Here is a 25,135-nt window from a genome sequence, read left to right on the forward strand (position 1 = left end):
CGTGATCTCCACAATATTTGGTTCCAACAAGACGGCGCCGGCACTACTCGTGAAACAATCGATTTACTGCGTCGTCGTTTCGGTGAGCAATTTATCTCTCGTCTTCGACAAGTGGATTGGCCACCAAGATCGTGAGATAGCATAGCATTTTTAAAAATATTTAAAGTCTGAAGGTTCTGTGGATAAACCATCTTCGGTTGAAGAATTGGACCACAAAATTACTAAAGTTATTGGAGGTTGAATTAGTTTTAAAGGTTTTTTTCGAAGATTTGGGGCTTTATTGTGAAAAAACGGTACAAAATATTTTATTCGAAGTATTGGCCATCGCTAACTACAACTTTCGCCCATCTTTCGGGCAATTTCCGGATGCCGTTTCTCCAAAATTCTGGCCGCTGCTTGGCTATCCATGACTCAACCCATATTTTGGTAGCCTCGTACGAGGAGAACCGCTGGTCCGCCAAATCGAGACTCATATGCCGGAACAAATGATAATCGGAGGGAGCTATGTCTGGACTATACGGCGGGTGGGGTAACACTTCCCAGCCAAGCGTTCCAAGGTATTTTTTGACAGGTTGAGCAACATGCGGCCGAGCGTTGTCATGTTGCAAAATAACCTTGTCGTGCCTTTTTACCGTTTCCGGCCGTTTTTCTTTCAATGCCCGGCTTAAACGCATCAATTGCAGTCGGTAACGATCCCCCGTGATTGTTTCGCCCGGTTGGAGCAGCTCTAAATATACGACGCCGACCTGATCCCATCAAATGCAGAGCATGATTTTCTTGCCGTGAATATTCTGCTTGGCCGTCGACGTTGATGCGTGGCCGGGCAAACCCCATGATTTTTTGCGTTTTGGGTTATCGTAGTGGATCCATTTTTCGTCGCCAGTCACCACCCGATGCAAAAACCCTTCCGATTTTGTCGCTCGATCAGCAATTCGCACGTAAAAAGTCGCCGTTCGACGTCGCGCAGCTTCAACTCGTACGGGACCCAATGTCCTTGCTTTTGGATCATTCCCATCGCTTTTAGACGCTTGCAAACGGTTGATTTATCAACGCCCAATGATTCAGCAAGCTCTTCTTGGGTTTGGCACGAGTCCTCGTTTACCAATTCCCCCAATTCCGCGTCCTCGAACTTTTTGGGCTGGCCAAGACGCTCCTTGTCTTCGGTGTGAAAATCACCACTTTTTAATCGTCGAAACCAGTACTCACATGTTGAAATCGACGGAGTATGGTCTGGGTAGGCCTCCTGCAGCAATTCACGGGCTTGGCCAGTATTTTTTTTTTCAAATTGAAGCAGAAAAGCACAGCTTCCCGCAAATTGCGTTTCGACGGCACGAAAGTTGACATACTCGGAGCACGAAAACACTGCGTTGTTTATACTTCAGCGAAATGACAGATACTGATAAACAAAGCCTAGGGATGAGGCTTTGTCATGAATATATATTCAGTATTGCCAACGCGATAAAGTGATAAATAGCGCCATATGTGAGTCACCTTTAAAACTAATTCCTAACCTCCAATATTTACGAGATACCGACAGAAGTTCTCAGCAAGTCGTGAGGCATTCAAAATTGGTGGCGCAGTTGCGGCCAAAATTTGATAGGATTTATCTTTAAATAATAAAAGTCATGAATGGTTCTACACAAAAATAATAAAAATTTCCCATGCATTTTGAATTTTCGTTATTTTAATTCTGTTTGAAATCCGATACCACTAAATTAATCGCCCTTTATAAGTTGATCTCCATCTAATGGGGCCATCTAACTGAAGAACTCTTCCTTCGTTTAGTTCTAAGAGCTTCAAGCAACCATTAAATTTTTTTTCAGCAAAACTTTCTGCCAAATTGCGACAGTTTAAAATATATTTCTTGATTTCCCCTTTTTTTAGTTACTTCTTCTAACGCACCCAGTTAAGCTGTATTTGCAGTGCAGCGAAAAATTTGTGTATCGCTATTCTGAATGTCTAGAAAATCGACATATGAATTTATGTTTTACATTTACACTTCATTTTTTGTTTTCACATCATTTTCATTGCAATCATCAAAAGAAATGCAATCTGGCAGTATTTTCGTGGCTTTCACCATGTTGGCAAAATTATGAGAAGTAATGGATACTGCTTGGTTCTATAAAGTTTTATATTTATTAAAGTTTTTAGTATTTCGCTGTCTAAGCTTTATTTATACCCATTGCACACTGATGCCAAATGTATTCCCAGATAATCTTGTCGAATTGTCGATTTTTAATGGAACCAGTCGGATTTTTAATGAAACCATTCGGATTTTTATTTCATTGGAAATCCTTTTTTTATATTTACCGTAACTAAGTTCAGCGTTTTTTGTTTTTCTTTTAATTTTTTGTCCTTCACAAATGGCATCAGCAAGAGCCCTCTATTTGACGAATTTAGAATTTGTATAATATCACAAAAAGTTAGCCCAATACAGGTATCCCTTGTATAACGCGGTCTTATACAACGCGGTTTCGATATAACGCGATTTGGAAAAATTAGGTTTCAGTACAACGCGAAATTTAGGCTTATATAATGCGAAGGGGAAAATACATAATTATAAAATCTTAACACTAATTTGCGTACCACATATTTATAATATGTAATGTATTTTTAATGTAAACCGGGAATTACCCTTTTTTGCCTTAGATAGATAGAATAGATATTAATCTAGCACCTTATTACGAAATTGAAAAGGAGCTTAAAAAAACCACCCACCAAAAACTGATAACAGATTTTGCAATTATAAAACTAGTTTCTTATCCAATAGCGAAAACTATGTTGAAGAAATATCTTCTGATGAAGCCCTTGCTCCCCCAAAACGCCCACGTGCAAAGATCTTTTGAAGACAGTGAAACAGATTAATTACCATATGAAGTTTGAAGAACAACAATAAAGTTTTTAATAAACCTTTAATTTGTTTTAGTTTGTTTTTAAATTTTTTGTTTTGTGTTTTTAATTGTATAAGAAAGTCTGAACTTTGTTATGTTATTTTGTTATTGAACTGTTATTTTGTATGTATTTTATTTAAAAAAAACCTATTGGAACATAACCCCCAAATTTATATGAAAACTATGTTTTAGATAACGCGGAATTACATAACGCGCAATTCTTCTGGAACGTAACTATCGCGTTATACGAGGGATACCTGTACTTGCATTGTGGTTGCTAAAACAAGCAAAAAAACAAAGAAAAAGACACATCAACTCATTGCATCAGTGGCGCCAGCAAGAGGAAGCGGGCAATCGCGGCGCAGACACACCAAATTTAGCAAAGTCCTCAACCATCTGTGTGATCCTTCTGCCAGAAAAATGTGACACACAGATGGCGCTTCAAACAGTAAGAAGGCGTTGTTCCTAAGCAACGACAGGTGGGAATTCCCACTACTTAGGACTGGTAGCGGCAGGCTAATCACCTACCCTGTCAGAAAGCAAAATAGATTAACGAAACCAACGCAAGACTATGCTCCCGAGTGGAGTGAAAAAGGGGGAAAAATAAAATAAAATAATATCACACCGCATACCGCGGTATGCCGGCTGTTCAGCAGGCGATGCAAAATATGATAATACATAACGGTTAAGTTGCTCCTTCAGGCTTATTCATATGTTATATCACCGATGGAAAATTCTACTACGAATCTCATAGGTTATCCGATCTCGTGCTGTTCCGGTCAACAAGCTGATCAAAATATGTTTATAGTGAAGGTATTGTTTGGTCACCTTCGCCGATATATTTTGCCAACTTCTGCCAATCAAGGAAGTTTTAGTAATATCTACTGCTGTTGCTACACGGATCGCTTGTATGCGCGCAACCAAGGGCGGAAGTTTGCTCTGGGGTATAATATTTATATATATATATATAATATTAGTATAATATTTTGATTAAACTTAACTTTTCAGTTCTTAAAACTAAATTTCCCCCATTAGCTTCAGAATTTTAACGCTTTCTTGATGCTGTACTAAACGGAAGCCCTTACAATTTGGCTTCCTGAAAAATTTTTTCAAAATAGTTAGATATTTGTCATTTCGTATTAAGCAGTTACTGCTACTAGAAAAACTCATTCTCATCATTTTATATGTCATTTTCATGGCAGTGTGCAATGAAGACAGCTCCAGCCGAATGGTATTCTTTTGCTAACCAGCCAACTCGGCGCCGGTGGCAGACTCCAATCCCAAAACGAGCACACACTTACACGTCTGTGCAATTTTGGCGTTCTACAAACAACATAAACTGCACATTGCGCAATAAATTCGCAAATAACATTTATGGAATATTGATGATGTAAGTTATACTATTCAAATATCCCAGAAGTTGGCGCAAAGTTGTGCATACATTTGCGAGACAAATTGAGTAGAAACAAGGGGAAAAATAAATTCGATCAAATTTGAAAAGTGAAAACAAACAATTTTTACAAGAAAAAGCTTCCAAGTTGTACTGTCACATTTGCCCGCGATATAACCATTACTCATACGCCGTGTGCGTACCAATGGCGTGTATACAACAATATTGAATTATGTATATACACTCAGCAGCGAAATAGCGCATAAGGCGGTAAGTAAAAGTTTAAAACACATATTTCATTTAAAACCTTTTGGCTTTGAATACATTTGAATTCGAAATATTACAGGAATTTGGCTTTGGGACGTCTACAACCTGCACCGGATAAGCAGTTTCTACTTCAAAATGTGGTGTGTGTTTTAACTTTAGAGAAAGACAAATAGAAAGACTCAGAGCCAGACTCAGCTTAAAAAGTCAAGATGAATTTAAATTAGTTTTGAGTTGTTATTCAATTGCCATTTTACTCGCATTGGTTTCCACATCCCCTTTATTTAAATGCGGCATAAGCGTGGTTGCTTCGTCGCTTTGAACACTCGATATTTGTTTCTTATTTAATTTTAATAATATAACTTATGAAAACATATTTCTTTCTCTTACAAAATCCACAAAATCGTTTTGAATGATAGAAAATTGAATCTGCGTTAGTTAGTTGACATCTTAAAGATATCAAAAAAATGGCTTTATGTAGCTTGAGCATTTGACAATGAGAAAGCTCTGTTCAAAGTGGGTGCCGCGTTTGGTCACTTTATAGTCCAGGCCTGGCCTGAAGTGACTGCGTTTTCTATTTGGCCTAAATGGTATTATTCTAACTATAATAAAAAATACTTTAATTTCATGCCAAAATAACGGATTTCAGTATATACAGAGGTCTTTTTTAGCTGCATGAAAACTATCGATAACCATGGTTTGACAGTTGAGAATCGAGAACTGTGTAGATATTTCTATTCAGTAAAGTTTGGTAAGTCATCATGAATTGTTTAACGCCAGAACAAAGCTTCCAAGTTGCGGAAATTTACTTTGGAAAAACTATAGTAAATATAAAAAAATCGCGAAGTTCATAGAGCACAGGCGGCATCATCAGTCGTTACTTCTTTCAAAATGAAGAGGAGCTGTCGTTACGGTGAATGGCGAGCGCTATCACGCCATGCTGTTTGAATTTTTTTTTCCAAAAATTAATAAGCTAAAGTCGACGATATTTGGTTCCAACAAACACCGCAACTTGCCCCTACAACACGCTTAACAATCGATTCATTGCAATATTCAAGCCACCACTGATGTCATATGGCCAGATTTATTGGAAAAACTAGTCAAAAATTGGGCTGATCGAATGAAGGAAATTGACATCTCTTAAATCAAAATTACACGTTGCAAAGTTTCAGATGAAAAGCGGTGACTGATTAACATTTCGCAACATAATCATTAGCAAGTCGAATAAATTTAAAAATTCTGTGATATAACTAGCAATAAATGAAAGACTCGTCTGTGACTGACTCGTTTTGAGTGCTAAGTGTGACAATACTGTTGAGTAAATTTGTCAACTTCGTGGTTGGCTCGTTTACTCATTCAATTGCAATTGTTCAGAATATTGGGAAATATGTACGCCTAAGTCGAATTTTCTTTAAATGCCACTAAAATTTCAGAAGTCAATGATATTTTTTGAGTTAAGTTAATCGGGCATTCTGTTTGTGATTTCCAGCAATTGATGTGAAGATATTTCATCGATCGCCTTGAAGTTGTGCACATATGTTTGTACTTTTCCAACGCCTTTATGTATCACCATAAAGTATTCAGTCATCCAATTATTTCAAGTGATGGTGTCGTTCGGTGTTGTGTTTGTGTGAAAATTTCCCACAACCACAACTTGTTTTTATGCATCTCCAAATAGTCCGTCATTTCTAGGAATTCCATATCAAAAGCTGCAACGTCCTCATTCTAAGCCGTAAATTCGGTAATACTCTCCTGTGCCGTACGCTTTGGAAATATTGCACACTGGGAACGAATTGCATGTTCAGTGGTTACTTCAATGTAGAGTGAGCAGTTCTGCCATCTGGTAGCAATGTCGCTGTGAGCTATACCAAGTTAAGATCGAATTGATTCCATCATTCCATTTAAAGTTTTTTGCCTGTTCCTGGCGCATCTGAGAAAAAAATTGGCTTTATTGGCTGTTGGTATCATTTAAGGATTAATTCCCTTGTAGTGAAGCAAAAACTTGGTATCGTAGATTTCACCAATTTCACCAATTGGCGGTCTATTATGTAGTTTTGTTTACACAGCAATTCTAAGTTCAACAAAACAGCAGCAATGAATCGGATTAGGCCGGCATTTTCAACAAATTGCGAATGGCACTAATTTTAAACGATTTGTTGTTGCTTTATGTACAAAAAAGTGTACTTTCAGTTAAATAATAATACTGTTAACTGTTATGTTTTACATGAGATGACCTAATTTTAGAATCTAACCCTAGTGTCTAACCTTTTAACTAAACTTTGTGTTGGCGTTATAGTCTTTATATTCGCGCACAAATATATTGCAATCTTGTTCACATAACAGTTCTATGCAACAGCATAAAGATGCACGGGCATCAGCTGTCTGTTATTTAGTTAATTAATTGCAAGCGCGTGGAAGCATTTTGCTGAGAGTAAACCCGAAAAAAACAAATCAGTAATGGATTTCAAACGTAATCGTGTGATTGCATTATATTTGGCTGGGAAATCATAACCAGCGTAAGCTCGAGTACATTAAAGTAAATAAAGTGTTTGTTTATTACACAATTATTTCTTACAATATACTTGTAGCATCGCGAAACGTCATGGAGGTGGTCATCAAAAGACTGCAACGTCACGTGAAATGGTTCAAAAAGGGAAGAAGCGACTTGAGGGAAATCCCCGACGAAGTGCCAATCAAACGGTGAAAGAACTGAAAATATCTGACCGTAGCTTTTGCCGCAAAATGATCTCACAGTCAAGCCTTACAAGATCCACAATACGCATGATCTCCCACCACAGCAGAAACAAGTCAGACTTGAGAGAGCGAGGGAGTTGCTTCGCTTAGCCGAAAGCGGTCAATTTCCGAACATTGTGTTTTCTGACGAGAAAATCTTTCAAATTGAGTAATTCGTAAACTCCCAGAAGGATAGGGTTTATTTGGCCGACCATTTATACGAGAATTGAGTCATCGATTAGCCACCAGGAGGCAGCACCCACCACAGGTAATGGTTTAGGCCGCTGTAACCACAGATGGGCGCTCTCCAATCATTTTAACACAGCCTGCTGTCAAGAGAAATGTGGAATATTATCGGGAAAGTATTCTGGAGGTTGTTTTGAAGCCGTGAATAGACAAACAGTTCGGTGGGAGGCCATGAATGTTTCAATAGGACTCAGCACCGTGTCGCAAAGCTCAAGTGAATCAAGAATGGCTAAAAAAGAATGTTTCAAACTTCATATCGTCCTCACAAGGACTCACCAGACGCGAACTAAAAGATTCACTAGTCTCGAGGTGCTGAAAAAAGACATTGTCCGCGAGTGGGTCAAAATACCTGCAAGTCACATTCGGGCAGCTTGCGATTCGTTTCTGGACCATCTCAATATCAATGTCAAGGTAAAAGTTGGTTATATCGAGCAAAAGTAAAGTATGTTATTGCTGCATCAGCTCTTTTAGGGTTTTACCATTTATTAGATCGTAGCCCGGTGCTTTTTTACTGTTCAGATTTTTCAAATGATATCTGATTTTTACTGAGGTTGTCATTTTCTTTTCTGGGTGACTCGTATTTACATTTTGCTCAATGTACTGGTTGTCTTTTGTTAATTTGTTATTGATTTGTTAAACATTGCCTTATCTTCGTCATGTTCAGTAGTTTGCCACTTTTTACGGAGTTTCCATTTTAGTTGCATTTTTTGTTTCATATGTATTGGAATAGTTTCTTTTTGTTGAATTTTTCTAGTTGGTGTCGAAATGGTGAGGGTTTTGAAGATGGAATTGTTGAAGAAAACTATTGCTGAGTCAATTTCGTTTTCCGTTTTTAATGAAGTATCCATTGTCAATTGCGCTTTTATACTTTGTCGAAAATAGTTCCAGACCGTTTTATTATTAGTATATCATCATCATCATCATTCCTTCGTCTCCGTTCCGGAGCATAGGGCCAAAGTAAAATTTTTCCATTTTGTCCGATTTCCGGATATATTTTTCTCTTCCTGCCAGGTCATTGTTTTGTCCACCGCTTTGTATTCCTCTTCGATGCAGCGTCACCAAGAGCCCCTAGGTCTACCTCTTCTGCGCTGTCCTTGGGAGTTCCAGTCCAGCGCTTGTCTGCAGATTTCAGTGCCACCTTTCCGTAAGGTATGGCCAATCCATCTCCATCTTATTTCAGTTGCAATTGGTTTCTGATGGCATCGTCGATGCAATTTGGTATTAGATATCCAGTTGTCTGTCCACCAGATACGTAGAATACGTCTCAAGCAGCGGTTCACGAATACTTGAAACTTGTGTACATTTTCCGCAGACAAACACCATGTTTCACAGGCGTAGAGCAGAACTAATTTAACATTGGAGTTGAAAATCCATATTTTTATTGTAATGTGCATTTGCTGGGACTGCCACACCGGACGAAGATTTGCAAATGCACCTCTTGCTTTTTGCAATCATGTAGATACATCCTTTTTACATCCTCTTTCTGCAGTGTATTGGCTTCCAATGTATTGAAAAACGTTTACATTTTCAATATTTTCCTCTCCGATATTATAGAATGCATCGTTCGTATGTACTACCAAATGTTTGGTTTTCTTCGCATTGATTTTAGGTCCGGCGTCACAGAGTGTTTTACGAGATCATTCAACTTGCTTTGCATATCCGATTTGCGTTGAGAGAATAGAACGATGTAATCAGCAAAATCTAGGTCTTCGAGATGTTCCATTTTTAAATCAAGGAAAAGAAGCGGCGACAGAATGCAGCCCTGTCTTATCCCAGCGTCGGTTTGGATGGCATCCGATAAGATTCCATCATGAGAGACCCGACACTGGAAGGCTTCGTATTGCGCCTTCATTAAGGCGACAATTTTATCAGGAACTCCTTTTCTTTGTAAGGCACACCATACGTATTCGAGTTTAAGTCGAGCAAAAGCTTTTTCATAACTCAACGAAGACTCGGTATAACGATTCGTGCATCTCATCTCCTTTATTTGCTCGATGATGATGCGCAGAGTAGCTATATGATGGATGCATGATTTCTGACTGCGAAAGCCTGCTTGCTGGCGTCTTAAAGTAGCTTCGATTTTATTTTTAACCCTGTCTAAGATGACTTTACACAGCACTTTAATAGAAACGCATAGAAGCATTATACCTCTCCAGTTAACACACAAAGTCAAATCTCCTTTCTTTGGAACTTTAACTATGATACTTTACATCCAATCTTTTGGGAATGATGTGGTATTCCAGATCTTGCCGAATATATTATGTAGCACTGTTGTTAAATATAATATGGTCCAGTAAACGTTTCTTCGTGCAGAGTTCCAAGAATTATAGAATATGTATGTATATGAAAGAAATTTTGAACACCCTTTCCGTACTAAATGAGTAATATCTAAACGATCTTTCCAAGTCTTAAATAAATATGTAGATATTTACGTATTTCCGTATTTCTAATTTCCTGTTTACTATTGTCGTTGGCCGCCGTAGCCGAATGGGTTGGTGCGTGATTACCATTCGGAATTCACAGAGAGATCGTTGGTTCGAATCTCGGTGAAAGCAAAATTAATAAAAACATTTTTCTAATAGCGGTCGCCCCTCGGCAGGCAATGGCAAACCTCCGATTGTATTTCTGCCATGAAAAAGCTCCTCATAAAAATATCTGCCGTTCGGAGTCGGCTTGAAACTGTAGGTCCCTCCATTTTTGGAACAACATCAAGGCGCACACCACAAATACGAGGAGGAGCTCGGCCAAACACCTAACAGAAGTGTACGCGCCAATTATTTTTTTTTTTTTTTTATTGTCGTTGACCATCGATTGGGGAGCTGATTGTACGAAACAAATTGAAAATGACCATTTGGGAGGAGAACGCAACTACGAGTATGTGAAATGTATATGCGCATATCCATACATATGGATGCGTGTATTTACTTTGTAGTGCAAGAATGTGATTCACTGCCCTACATTTACGACCCTTGTGTGATATGGCAATAATAGTTGAGGCAGTCGTATCGAGCATCGAAGATGTGTTCAGTTGTGCTGCATGCAAGATGAAACTTTCCAAATAAATGCACACAAGTACCTGAAAACAAGTGCATTACTGCATCCACACACACATATGCGCATGTACACACATATATAGCATGTAAGTAAATTATGTGCATAAGCGCACTCTAAGAATACGAAACGTTCTTTGTTATGCTTTTTCAATTTCTCACATCAAACTCGTAAGCCGAAATAGTTATTTGCTTTATTGAATATTTCATTGATTTTTTTACGTGCTCATTCATGTGTACAAGTGTATGATACTAAAAATCAAGTAAACTGCATTTTCAATTTTTCAAATAGTGGTCATTCAAATGTTATATAAATGAATAAAAACCAAAATGGAATTCGATTTATTATGGACTTTGGTTATCTTACACCATTTGGCGTATTTATAAATGAAACCAGTAACTTTAAAAATTTTCTTTGTCTATCCAAGTATTTCGTTAGTCAGTACTTTTCAGGATATGACCTAAATATATTGAACGAATCGGAATAGATATTGAACATTATTAACATAAATATTGAGTCGATCTCACAGAGCAAAGTAGATGGTACTTAACATTTTATATCACTAAATGTGGATCACATTATAAATATTTTCTTTTCTCCAATATATAGGCGCCTTTCCACAAATCAGCTTCAAAATAAAATTATTTAACATCGTCTCGAGACGCCTATGCCTCTATGGAATAGAAAAGCGAGAGTTATATCAAAATTATGCTTGGTGGCGATTTTAGTACCAGAATGGGCGGCCACCGAAGCCGAATGATTTGGTGCGTCACTACTATTCGGTAAGGCTCGAGCTCGAAACAAAAAGGTTTTACTAATAGCGATTACCCTTCGACAAGCAATGTCAAACAGCCAAGTCTATTTTTGCCATGAAAAAGTTCTTCAAACCATCTGCCATTCGGAAGCGGCTAAAATTATAGGTCCCTCCATTTATGGAAGAACATCAACATTGTCAAATGAGCTCGGTCAAGTACCTAACAGAGGTGCACGCGCTTATTATAATATTATATAACATATACACAGATACTCGTATAAAATATAGATTAGAGTTAGATTTTTGTGGCAGTCGGTGTAGAATAGCCAACTCTTTAAGGCCATATAGGTCCCTTGTGGTAACACTATGTAACATGGCAACCTCAATGGTTATTCATCACGGAGTCATTTAGACGCTCTTATGAGGCGTGGGATAGGTTTTATCCCAACTGCGGATAGTACCGTAAGAAAGTCAAAAAAGTATTTTTATAACAACCTCGCTCTACTCTTAGCTAAGTCTGGACAATTACATAGGAACTGCTCCACTGTTTTTTCTTCTTCTTATTCTTCTTCTTCTTCGTCTCTATGACTTCTGCAATATTCATGAGAAAATATTCCTAGCCGAGAAGAGTGCCTACCTAATAGCCAATGACCTGTGACACAATCCCCTACCTTCCAGATATTCGCTCTTGAGAGGTTAGTTTATGAATCTGTTTATGGAGTAAAGTCGACATAGAGAGAGATGGGCGGACTGCTTGCAAGAGTAATGGTGCTCACACTCGCTAACGTAAACGTACGCCCATACGCCCGTATGAGGTGACACGATGAAACAACGATTTACGATACTACGGAACGGAACGGTGGTGAAAATTCATTTACATGGGCCTCTCATTAGTTTCATTATGTCAGCTGATATGATCGTACGTTTACGTTGGTGAGTGTGAGCACCATAAATTTCTATAGTATTTTGAAGTCTCTTGGTCTCCTTTCCTAAGATACTTGTTAACACTTTTTTACGCTACATACACAAGCATTTCGAAGAAAAAAAATAAGAGAAAACACGATCGATACACGTGAAGTACCAAAATAGGTTGGCATGAAAATGATTATTTTTATTTCCAATATTATTTACATTTAATACAAAAATGCAATTTAACTCAAAAAAAGCAGATTGATTTGGATAATAGTAGCGCCTCTTAGGCGCCTCGAATTCCACAGCCATTCGCGTTGGTCCTTCGTAGTGGATTGCTATATCAACTGAACTTTCCACCACAAATCCTTCATAATTCCAGCACGCAAAACCTTTAATCACGCAGCCATTTTTTTCTCACAGCTGAGTGCTTGAATCATTATCCTATTGATAATAAATTTCTATAGTATTTTGAAGTCTCTTGGTCTCCTTTCCTAAGAGACTTGTTAACACTTTTTTACGCTACATACACAAGCATTTCGAAGAAAAAAAATAAGAGAAAACACGATCGATACACGTGAAGTACCAAAATAGGTTGGCATGAAAATGATTATATTTATTTCCAATATTATTTACATTTAATACAAAAATGCAATTTAACTCAAAAAAAGCAGATTGATTTGGATAATAGTAGCGCCTCTTAGGCGCCTCGAATTCCACAGCCATTCGCGTTGGTCCTTCGTAGTGGATTGCTATATCAACTGAACTTTCCACCACAAATCCTTCATAATTCCAGCACGCAAAACCTTTAATCACGCAGCCATTTTTTTCTCACAGCTGAGTGCTTGAATCATTATCCTATTGAAGGGGTCAACTATTATCGGCGCCCCGTCTGTTGCCGAATTCATTATGTCTTCGACCTGGTACAATGGTCCTACACCATAATACGTAAAGCAGCCCCCTACTTTTACATTTCCGCCGATTTTTTCTGTTTGTGTTTTTTTTTTTATTATTTTAATAATGCTCGCAGTCCTCCACGACAAGAACTGACTGCGCTATTTAAAAAAACAAAACACGGTACATGTGGTCACAATAATAGCAGAGCGAGATGTTGCCAAGTTTTGACTGTGTTCAGTAAAACAGAAGCACGACGAATTACCAAATTTTAACTATAAGCTTTGCCGACCTCTGAGATAAAATCAAGAAAATATTCACCTCGAGTGTTAGTGTTGTTACACGATGAAGAGAATATGAAGGTAGCACTATCTCGTACCGCTATTACGCTCTCAGTATGGTAAGTTGAGAGAAGCACTGTGTGCTAAGATAAAACAAAAAAGTACTCTAATTTGGTATCGCTGTCAACCAAAATGGTGCCTGCGTGGCTTCAGCCAGCCAGTATAGTCTTACCTAACCTAGTTCATATCTAACTATACTATAGTAAATAAGATAACTTGTAGCAAACTTCTAAGCAACTCTCTTTAAGTTAGTTGAAAAGTCATCTGGAATCAAACAATTGACATCAAACCTAGGACATCGCAATGCTGGTTCCCCTTAAAAATAATCCAAGTATCAACACGTGAAGGTAGGTGTAGTAATTAGATTAAAATGTATTATCAGTTTGCCAGTTGCCAACAGGATTGTGTATTAAAATGCGTTCAAATTATAATTAACACACTTTTATTAGCTCGGGTTGTATGTATGTATGTATGTATGTAACGGAATCTTTGAGCTTAATTTTCACTGGCTTTTAAAAATCTGATCAACTTGGAATTTTGCACACCTATCAAGGACCGATGACAATGCAATAATTTGATAAAAGTTTTCCATTATCCTTATTAGGATTGCCAGGATTAATATTTTCTTTTTTTAGATCTTCTGTAGAAGAGTAAGAAAGACAGAGCTAACGCGCGGTCTGCGCATGTCTGCACTCTCCGAGTTACTCTTACTCATTTCGGGAGTCTACGACTTACTCTTTCCAATTCGAACTTGCTCGGGCACGCGGCACTGCAGTACGAATAGAAGGCTAAAACGTTTTCAGGGTAGTTGCATTCTCACTTTGTATAGTCTTTACACCTGCGTAGATACTAATATACAAGTCTCATACACGCAAATTTACTCTATTCAACGTTCATATAAGATGAAATAATTTTCATATAAGATGTAATTTTGTTAATTACAATAAAATAATCAAAACATAAATTTTGAAATTATTTTACGGAACAAAATTTTGGCAAATAAAGAGGAATCTATCATTACCATAATTTCATTTATAAAATTTTATCGATTAAAGTACAATTCCCAACAAAAATGAACTAAAAAAAACCAAACTGGAAATTTACATCTCGTTTTGATTGTGTCAATATAATCCACGGTCTCCTTTTTCTGTGCTGAGAGTATCTATTCTGTGTCAAGGCCAATGCTGGCCTTTCTTTGGACATATAGTCGGTAAAGAAGAAATTAAATATAACACAATTAAATCGGACTATAAATCACTGACTAAATGAAAACAATAATTTTCATTCAGAAAAACAAGGCTCGACCTTCAATCAATGATCTATATGGGAAAAAGCATGTAACATATTGATTATGTCAGTATATTTTGTTGTTACCTCTCCGTTTCTGGAGTGGGGTAGCCGTTTCTCAGGCTCAACGAAATAAGTTCTTCATCCCGATTACTTCTTTATCACGGCCGATAACTGCATAGCTTTAGACTCACAGTCGATAAGAAAGGAATTAAATATAACACGAATATATCGAATCAATAATTCACTGACTGCAATGATAACAATAATTTTCATTCATGATAAAAAATAGTTTAAAAAAAAACTAATATAAAAAACACGCTTTTTTGCTAATCGAACTAAAAAGTAGAAAATAATTTGAATTATTCTATTTGTATCTTAATTTTTTTTATAATTCTGTTCTGAGGTAGTTGACTATGACTGATCGTTCGATTTGCTATTACTTCATTATAGGCCTCTTTGTGATTAAAATTTATTTTCTAATATACTTTTTAGTTCGATTAGCAATAAAAGCGTATTTTTTAGTTTTTTTTAAACTATTTCTTATTTTTATATTTTTATCTACTTATAAAAAAAAGTTATTAAAAACATTTTTATCATAATCATCTGTAAGAATCGTTTCATAAATACTTCTGCGATAATCGTGGAGTCTAAGCTTTAAAGCAAAAAACGTATACGTCTACACAAATATGGAATGTAAAGGGAAGTTTTAGCATAGATTTCTGGCGCACAAGTTTGTAGGTATGTACAGTATATCACATAAATAAGTTTCCATCCAGCAAAATTATGTTCAATGTAGTATTTTTTTTTTTTTGCAAATGAAAATATTGAAACTTGTTTTCATAAATTAATAATATAAGCATTATTGAACACAAAATTATAACAAAACTGAAAAGACCAAATATTAGATGTTTTTTGGCTGCATGATAACTATCGATATCTATGGTTTGACAACTGAGAATTTCAAGCATTAACATTTTTGTTCCGTACGATTTGGCGTTTAAGTGGACAGATACCTGTAAAATTTCGAAAAAAAAATGTTAATATGATCATTTAAGAATATGTCAAAAAATTGTTAGAACGTAAATTTAAGTATTTTTTATATTATAGATCGTCAACCGTGACAACTCTATTCTTTGCGTTTAAGCGCTGAGAGAGGTATACATAGTTATGTATTGAATCTTTAGACGCGTTTTTCCCAAAACTAATATATATTTTTCGCATTAGCGTACACGATAACTCGAAAAGTTATTGACCGCTCTCCAGGACATTTTTCAAACATCTTTTTTATGATATTACTTTTTATGTGATTTTACAATTTCGAAAATTTTTCGAAAAAATTATTTTTTTGAAGCAAAAATAGTAGGCAAATTCGCTCCAAAATTTATTTTGTTTTTTGAAGCATTTTATTCCGCGATTTTTTTTTCATTTGTTTTTAATTCATATAGAAATTATGACATTAATAAACAAAAAAAATTTTGATTTTTTGTATTCAGGTCACTGACGCCTATACTACAATGCCCGCCGATTGAGAAGCCCTGCTGCGACCTTCCTGGAAGAATTGAGTGTACATCCGCCATTTTAAATGATTAAATAAAAAAAAACTAATTACACTATTTTAATGTATAAATAAACTGTATGCCAATTTTGAAAAAAATATATTGACTTCTTAATTTTAAATAATTTTAATGCAAATCAGGGAAAATATGGCCGTTTACAATTTTCTGTCCCCTTAACACCAGAACTACGCTTCCACATTGTGGAAATTTGCTTTGAAAAAAAAATCTTTTCGCGAAGTCCAAAAGCGAAGTGTTGAAGAATACGCTGAAGTGTCGTTTTGCCGTCGTTTTCAACTTGTTGGCCGTCGTCATTCGACTATGTGGAAAATTCTACAATGGCGAACCTCCGAGTGTATTTCCGCCATGAAAAAGCTCGGAGTCGGACCAGATAACTCGTAACTGCCTCAGCCATATGCCGGATATCATATTCAAAAATAAAGGCCAAGCTCTTAAAACACACCTTTCCTATTTCAAATCTTATACAACAAACCGAAAGCCATGTAAAAAATTGTAATACAAGTAAATTTCCACTAACACATTTCAGCTAAACGGTCACCCAGCGCATGGATAGGCTTTTTGCATTCATCTGAAGTGACATTATCCGAAGTTGCATTAATGCATTTTTTTTAATTCATTGATGTTTTGAGGTGTTTACTTACGATATGCTTGGTCTTAATATTGCCCAAGAGTTTTCAATAGGGGATACTGAATTTTCCTGTGGCCATTTCAAAATGTCTATATTTTGTTCTTCTAAGTATTTTGTTACTTTTTTGCGATATGCATTGGAGCATTATCATGTTGTCGTGTACAATTGCCATTAATCAGCCTCCTACCTTCAGGTATTGCAACATTTTTAAGGATATTTAAGTAAATATTGGTACTTACTTCTCCTTCTAGCTTTACTAATTTTCTTAGGCTATGCATCTCCAAACTATATTACCGATTTCAGCCGCCTTAAAAGTGGGCTTATGGCATTTACAAGGCCGTGGTTCTCATTTCTTCCTCCACATGTAGACCCTAGCAAAGGAATACTTAAACAGGATCATAGAATCATCTGTCCAAACGATTTGTTACCGATTCTTATAGTTTCGAAGCATTATTTTGGAATTACTCCTTGCTTTGACTTTCATAGAGAGTTTGCTAACGTGCAGGATCTTCTGTGGGACCCGCCCATGTTTGCCTTCTTTATACAACCTTCCGCGAGTAGCTTGTGATGAAAGAATTTCATGTTCTTCACCTTGCATTTGGACACGAATTTTCGAAGCAGAAATTAATGGCCTGCGGCCTGGTGCCCATTAGTTTCATAGGGCATAGGCGTGAATGATTTTTTTGTACGACTGAAAGACTTTTCCGATAGCCGTATGCGATTTTTTAAAATATATGCAATTTTTTATTGGAATCTGGATTCTTCTACATTTCTATTATTAAGATTATTTTCTTTCAGTGCTGATTGCTTGAATTTTCCTCTCCTAGTATCTAAGAAAGTAAAAATATATACTTTTTTAGTACTTCGTAATAATTTTTGAAAGTTACTAAATCGCTACTAAAACATAATACTTTCGGGCGAATCCTTTTGAGTGCTGCTACTAACGCAGTTTTATAACACTATTTCTTCACTAAATGGCTTACAAAGAAAAAACTAATAATATCTTTCATTTGGAAACTTAACTTTGTAACGCCAAAAGCTGGACTGCTAACAATCAACGCGAAATGCGTTTACAGACAACCATTGAATGGCGTTACTTATTAAAACAAGTACGGCACCCTATGTTTCATAACGCTTCAAAAATGATAGACCAATACCAATATTGTGGGACGGTGGAAACTTATTTTTGCTATCTACTGTATGTACTTATTCCAAAATACACGCATGTTTATAAATTCTGTTGTATTTGACAGAACCTCTTTTTCTATAGATTTAACCGGTAGCTGAGTACACTTTGTACCTCAAAATAGCAGTTTAACGTCTAAGCCTTTGCAGTAATTTGATTTCCGCTCTATCACCCTTCGAATCGCTCAAAAACCGGAAATTATTTTTGCGCTCTACTTTTATGTCTGCTCACCCTCTCGTCCGATATGTCTGCTATTGCACATTGAAAAAGGTTAGAGTAGCAGAAATATCGAATTGTAAATTGCACAAACCACATTTCAAAGTGTTCCGAGTACAAGACGCAACAAAGCAGCTACAGCTGCCAACTAAATGACCACCGGTTAATTTTATGTGCTCGTGCGTATTGTAGCATAAAATTGTTGGCCCATTTATCGAACCATTGCCGTCTGACTTAAGTTGGCAATAGCAGTGTAAACGTGCAAAGCCGTCTGGTTGGCAGCAAACACACTTCATTGAAAGCATAAATTCCTAAGTATGGGTAGTAAAATGGAAAGTGTGGCTGAAGAAATATCCGCTAGATATCCGATTTGTTGGCTTACACTTCCCCAGTTCATTAAATATACTGAAGCTGAATATATGTACATACAGACGAATGAACAAGTACTTTGATGCATACGAGAAAAGGTGTAAGGACACTTTAAGAAAAAATGTTATTCGCCAAAAATTGAATATTTTCAATTGAGCTATGATAAAAATGTTTCAAATAAATTTTAAGATGTTTGCGAGCTATGTTGATAATTAGGTATTATTATTTTAAAATGGTATGCACGCTCATGCAAATTAATAAGATATTCAGTTGGAATGTGGTTTAGTCTTCATATTTGTACTTGAAAACTTTTAAAGATACATACAGTCACGCACACCTAATTTGTTACAGATACGATTATTTTGTAAAATGCTCTAATATCTCATGATCTTTTGAGAAAAAGGGGAAACAGAGAATGCGGGTATTTTATTTATAGTGCTTTCTTTCATTGTATTGCAAAATGCTCGAAAATGTTGTGCTTCGTTTTGGCCTCGCGCCATCTAAAGGTCTGTCATCTGATGCAAATAACTTTACTTTTACCTCGTTTATCAAAAGTACGGTTCTCACGGTTCTTGCGCGCAAACCGCAATCTCTTACTTTTATCCCTTATTCTTACAAAAGGTTTATTACTGCTATCCTAGCATTTAAATTAGTTCCCTTCTAACAGTTTCCGAATGGCAAGTCTTACGTAAATCCTTTTCGGCCATTCCAGTTAACTTTGGAGCGTTTGGTACTGGATATTTCTCCACCTGGCGCACTAACCACTAACACTCTTTCTCTGTGAAAGTTTTATTTGAGGCATGTTGTCCCTTATTTACCACACAAAATGTAAAAATAAAAATTTTACGATGCCAAAATAAACGACGAACATACAGTCTGTGAACCGGTTTTTTCTTGTAACTTCAAGATATATTTCCGTCTGCCTTGTGCTGCATAATAGTCCCACTCAAGGGCTAAGACGCCAGTGTTAACTAAGGTTAGTATCGTTCGAAACTTTAGATTTAACTACTATTGTAAGCAAAGCAATTAAAAGCAAAGAGAAAAATTAAGAATTTTTGTAAATCCTTAAAACATTAGTAACCGCGTGTGCATAAGTAAGTTCGATATGATTCAAAGAAACCGACGAGACAAAACCATTTTGCATTTAAAAACAAAATCAATTGTACATTCGGAGTAAAAAATTAGCAAATGGTTCTGTAGAGCACAAGTGGCAAAGTACCATAAAAATAACAAGCACGAGTTTTGTATTTTCCCCGGACCATTCAGTGGCATTCACATGAGCTAAGAGCGAACAAATTTCGGATAAAAAACTGAATAAAGAAAAATGAGCAAAACCAATGTCTCAATCAACGTCACGAACATCTTAGCATGAAGAGATTTTCGATGATGAAGGTATGCGGTAGATAATAGGTTTGCATACCTAGATCATTAATCTGGATTTCTAACTTTTTAAAACGAAATAATAATAAACAAGAACAATAATATTAAAATATTAAAAAAAGTTGTAGAATTATACAATAGAAGAACTTACAACTTTTCTAAATTCATTCTACTAATTGTCGTTTATTGTAATTTAAATAACTATTGTATTATTATGAAATGTAAGTGTACGAATATTGCACGTTCTACGTCGTCAGATATAAATGATGGAATGAATTTGTTATGGTTGAATGCGTTATTTTGCATTAGCATTTGATTTTTCCTGGTAGTTATCACCATAGTACTGATACGCAATAACAATTCTACGGAACTCTACAAATTTCAAGAAAAGCTTTGTAATTATGCAAAACGAGAAAATTGCGGATGTTTTTACACTTTAACTGGCAGCAGTCATTTTGAATTGTGCTGGTATTTCGTATTCGTTGAATAAAACAAAAAATCTGTTCAATATAATATTTTTTGAGTTATCACTGCATAAGTCATTCCATCGTTGCCAGAAAATAATTTAGTATGTGGTAGGAATTTTAATATAAAATTGCAAAACCAGCCATATTGACTGGCTGTTAGTCTACTAATGTTAGTCTAAAGTTTTTAGTTTAGACCCCAAAATACGATAGGTATAATATATGTAGGAATCTTGGCATAACACCCTGTATAACCTTACAGACTGACCTACATGTAGAAAACTTGACGTATCACACTTTATAACCTAGCGGACTTTCTAACATACGCGAATAGAAGGATATCGGCAGAGCAGCAAAGCTCAGAAACAGCGACCGAAATGGAAAGGATACTGACACAGAATACAGGAGTAAAGTTTAAGCTGTCGACTCGAATCGACCGAATTGCAAAGTGGATGCCCTATGTCCTCGATAGCCTCACGAATTCCATCTTTAAGATCTTGAATCGACCCTGAGCTGTTGGCGCAGACCTTCTCTTTCACGTTGCCCCAAAGAAAAAAGTTACAAGGTGTTAAGATCTTGCTGACCAATTGTGATCACCTCTTCAAGAGATAACACGGTCCGGAAACTTTTTGCGTAAAAGATCAATGGTTTCGTTGCTTGTGTGGCACATAGCGCCGTCTTGTTGAAAATAAATGTTGTCCAGATCAATACCATCCAATTCCGGCCATAAAAATAGTAAATCATCTTTCGATAGCGTAATCCATTCATTTATAACACCTGTTATTGGAAACCCTTTATTTCATTATTGTGTCCCCTTATTGCTTTTCTTTCAGCTTTACTCTTTGGTAAGCTTAAGTTGTGTGCGCACGTTCAGATGCACTAGTTGCTTATAAGTACAGTTGTAAAAAGTTTGAGTCTACGAACAATGCCTTTTGTGTGACTTTTGGTTGGTTGGTTGGTTAGAGTGGTGATTCATCCAGAATCCAACTAGCGCTTCCGCGCCATTTTGTTGCCACATCCTCGTTACCAAATTGTTTAACAGTTATTTACAGCAGGACTATCTCCAGTCTCTGCGGTTTAGGAACCTTATTAGGTTGTTGACTTCTAAGCCAGACAGCTGCTCGAGACTCTCGAACAGCGGTTTGCCCAGGGTTAACATTCTGTCCTTCCATAGGGCAGGGCATTCACAGAGGAAATGGAAGATTGTTTCTTTTTCCCCCGGTTGTTTACAACTATGACAGTATGTGTTATGAGGGATGCCCATTTTGGCGGCTTGTTCTCCGATAGACCAGAAGCCAGTTATGACTGCCGTAAGTCTACAGGTGTCCCGTCGTTTCATGTTTATTAATGTCGACGATTGCTTGAGGTTGTAGATGGGCCATAACGTTCTGCTGATTTTGCATTTCGTGTGGTCTCTCCATCTACAATCTGCAATTCGAAGGTATTTTAGAGAAATTGCATTCTTGACCGCACCTAGTGGAGTGAATACTGGTGACTTTTGCTAACAAAGCAAAATTATTTTTGTTATTCATTTATACGTGTGATATGTTATAGTATATTTGTGTATTTAATTTAATATGATAAAACAAAATTCATTAAGCGACGAGGGAATTGAAAAATTTCTGACCGACGTCGATGAGTTTATTAGAAAGGATGATGGTGATGGTGATGGTGCGATTGACGAACTTGAGAGAGCTAAATGAAGATGAAAACTCTTCTGAAGATAAAATTCTTCTTAAGACGAAGATAATATACCGCCGGATATTTGGAGTGAAAGGTGTAATATAATAACATTTTCGCAAACTATATTACGTGGGGAAAAACCATCAGAAATGGTTGTCGCAAAAAGCTCAGTCTCATAGGTACGGACAAAATATCGTTTATCAAGTGCGTGGTCCTTCTCGCTTGTCCAAAAACATTCCGAACCTACTACAAGTTTTCAAACTTTTTATAACGGACGGTGGACAATTTTGATCGCTCTCATTTGCAGGAATCTAAACTGATACTGTTTACCATCTCTTTCCATCTCTCGACCAATTTATTGATGTCGTTCCGCCAAAAAACGCCCGGTCTGATGTCAAAGAAGTGGTTGAGCCTGCATATGTTTTGGCAGGGAGCGAAAAAGATAGTAATTGGTGCAAGTTCCGGAGAATTCCTCGGATGCTGAAGGACCTCCTATTCGAGCTCATGGAGTGCGGCTTTGACGACTTGTGCAATATGGGGCTGGCGTTGCCGTGAAGGAGTATGATTTGATCATGCCGATCAAGTCTTTTCAGTCTAATAGTCTCATTCGCGCGATATAGCTCGGCAATGTAGAGCACCTTGTTGATCGTGGCATTCTTTTCGAGAATTTCCCAGTGCACCATCCATCTTCTATGAGTTAGATCCGGCTTGACTCTCGGTTGAGGCGTATCCCCTGAAGTCACCGACTCCTTCTTTGGCTTCATATTGTTATATAGGAACCATTTCCCATCTCTCGTGACGGTTCGGTACAAAAAGCGCTGTTTTTGGCCGCGTGTTGCTCGATGGCTGGCGAGATGTTGAGAAATAATTTGAAGGTGACTTTCTTTGTTTTTTCGTTGAGCTCGTGAGACACCCAGGCTCTCAATTTTCCAGTAAATCTCATTGAGTGAAGGTAATTGAGAATCGTTTTCTGGTTACAGTTCATTTTTTCCGCCAATTCACGACTTATTTGGCGACGGTTTGCCCATCAATATTGATTTGGGATGTTCTTCATTGAATTCAGAAGACCTTCCGCTGCGGGAGGTTTATTTATTTATGGTGTACATCAACCTCTCTCTGGTAGGTAAAAAACTAGCGGATTATCTACATCTATCATTTCGTCGCATCAAAATCGGTGTCGCCGTTTTGAAGAATAGCCCGGAGCAACAATTAAACAGCTAAACAAGTTGGGTTGCTTGTTCAGGTATTGGTGACATAAGAACAAGAGCTTAAAATAAGTTGAGGAAGTGTAAATTCGGTTCGGTTATAGAAGAGTTACAGCTTTCAACATCAGACGGGCGGACGAAAATTTAATCTTAACATACATTTAAAAAGTCCACACAACCGTTATGTGAACAAAATTATAACTCCCTCGTGCACAAGTGAGCGGGTATAAAAGAGGAGTAATATTCCATTCAAGAAGCACACCACAAATAGAAGGAAAGTTCGGCCAAACACCTTAACGAAGTGTACGCGCCAATTATTTCTTTTATGTGTTTAATATTTCAAAATCGCTGACATGCACTTTAGTTATATTTATACGTATAAATTAATTGTGTGAAACATTATTTTAACATCTACCAAGTCGTAAACACTTCATCGTGCTTTAACTAATTTAATCAGTACTGGCCATTCCTTTTAATATTCCTATTATCTCTTCAAATTCCTTACCCGCCTCTAATGGCTGAGTGTTCACCCAAAATGTACACACTAAAACCAGCGTCCAGTCACTGGCCCGAGGATAAACGCCCCAATAAATTCCCAATTAATTCCATTTTGAACTTTCAATTTTTTTACAAAAATATGAAATGCATTCCTCTCTAATTTGAGTAGCTCGTGTCGTCCACACGCCAGCAAAAAATTATTAACAGTTTGACACGCTTCGACGATACGTTTCTTGTGAAATTTGGTTAATTAAAATTCTATTTTTGTGAATTTTTCCAAGTAAACGCTTCTACGCTAATGCAACAAACATTTAAAAAAAGTAAAATATGTATTTGCAATAAGTTGATCCTTTTGTTGAGTTGCGAAGCTTAGAATCATGCAATACATACAAATGTTAAACAGATTTACGAACATATCCACCCAAGTACTAAATATTTAAATTCCTCGAAATGCGCAAGACTTTTCAGTTGCCGCCGAAAAAAGCACAATCACCTTCTAAAAAGGCATCAGCGAGAAAAATAATACATAAAATATAAGAAACAGGGAAAAGAAGTCCATACGAGTACACGACAAAACAATGGTAGGGAAAAAAATTAACACAGCAGAGGGGAGGTTGGCAAAAAGGCAAACAAGTTACATAAATCGCAACTCATACGAAACAACAGGCGCAAAGTGAGTGCTGCCTGGGGCTCTGGTGGTGATGACGGTATGAGCACTAGTGGCTTTGACTTTGGTGATGCTACTCACAATTGTGGTAGTGATGGTGGTTGCTGCTGTCAAAAACAATAACAGCCATTATAGTACGAATATCAACAGAATGCTGTAAATAACATTAACGAACGGCATTCAACAAGCTGAAAATGGAAAGAGCAACAGGAGGTTTAAGTTGAATTATTTACTTTAACCTTCAAACGGTCGTGCACACGCCGCGCGCTGGCAAAGGACGTTGTGTCTATAGAGAAACTAAAACTGAAGAAACCTAACACTACGTTAATTACAAATACTTTGATTTTGATCTCACGCAAAGATTTGTCTTATTATTTTCAATACACCTGCAATTGGGGTTCAATGAAGCTCGACAGATCTGCTCCAACATTAAAGTCTTTTTTGGAAAAAAATTTTAATTCCAAAAATGTTTGAACTGAATATACTATGATATTTTAAGTAC

The 25,135-nt window shown here is 36.8% G+C and overlaps 1 protein-coding gene across 1 annotated transcript in view; it reads right to left on the reverse strand.

Moving 5' to 3' along the window:
* The window catches only part of LOC128861804 (putative per-hexamer repeat protein 5), a 38,749-nt gene extending 13,986 nt beyond the window's left edge, over nt 1–24,763 (reverse strand). Inside the window, exon 1 of the mRNA XM_054100180.1 lies at nt 24,715–24,763. Coding sequence (XP_053956155.1) covers nt 24,715–24,763 — 49 coding nt within the window. The remainder of the gene's footprint in view (nt 1–24,714) is intronic.
* Nucleotides 24,764–25,135: the final 372 nt, after the last annotated feature.

This window comes from Anastrepha ludens, chromosome 4 (assembly GCF_028408465.1).
Source record: "Anastrepha ludens isolate Willacy chromosome 4, idAnaLude1.1, whole genome shotgun sequence".
Taxonomy (NCBI): Eukaryota; Metazoa; Arthropoda; class Insecta; order Diptera; family Tephritidae; genus Anastrepha; species Anastrepha ludens.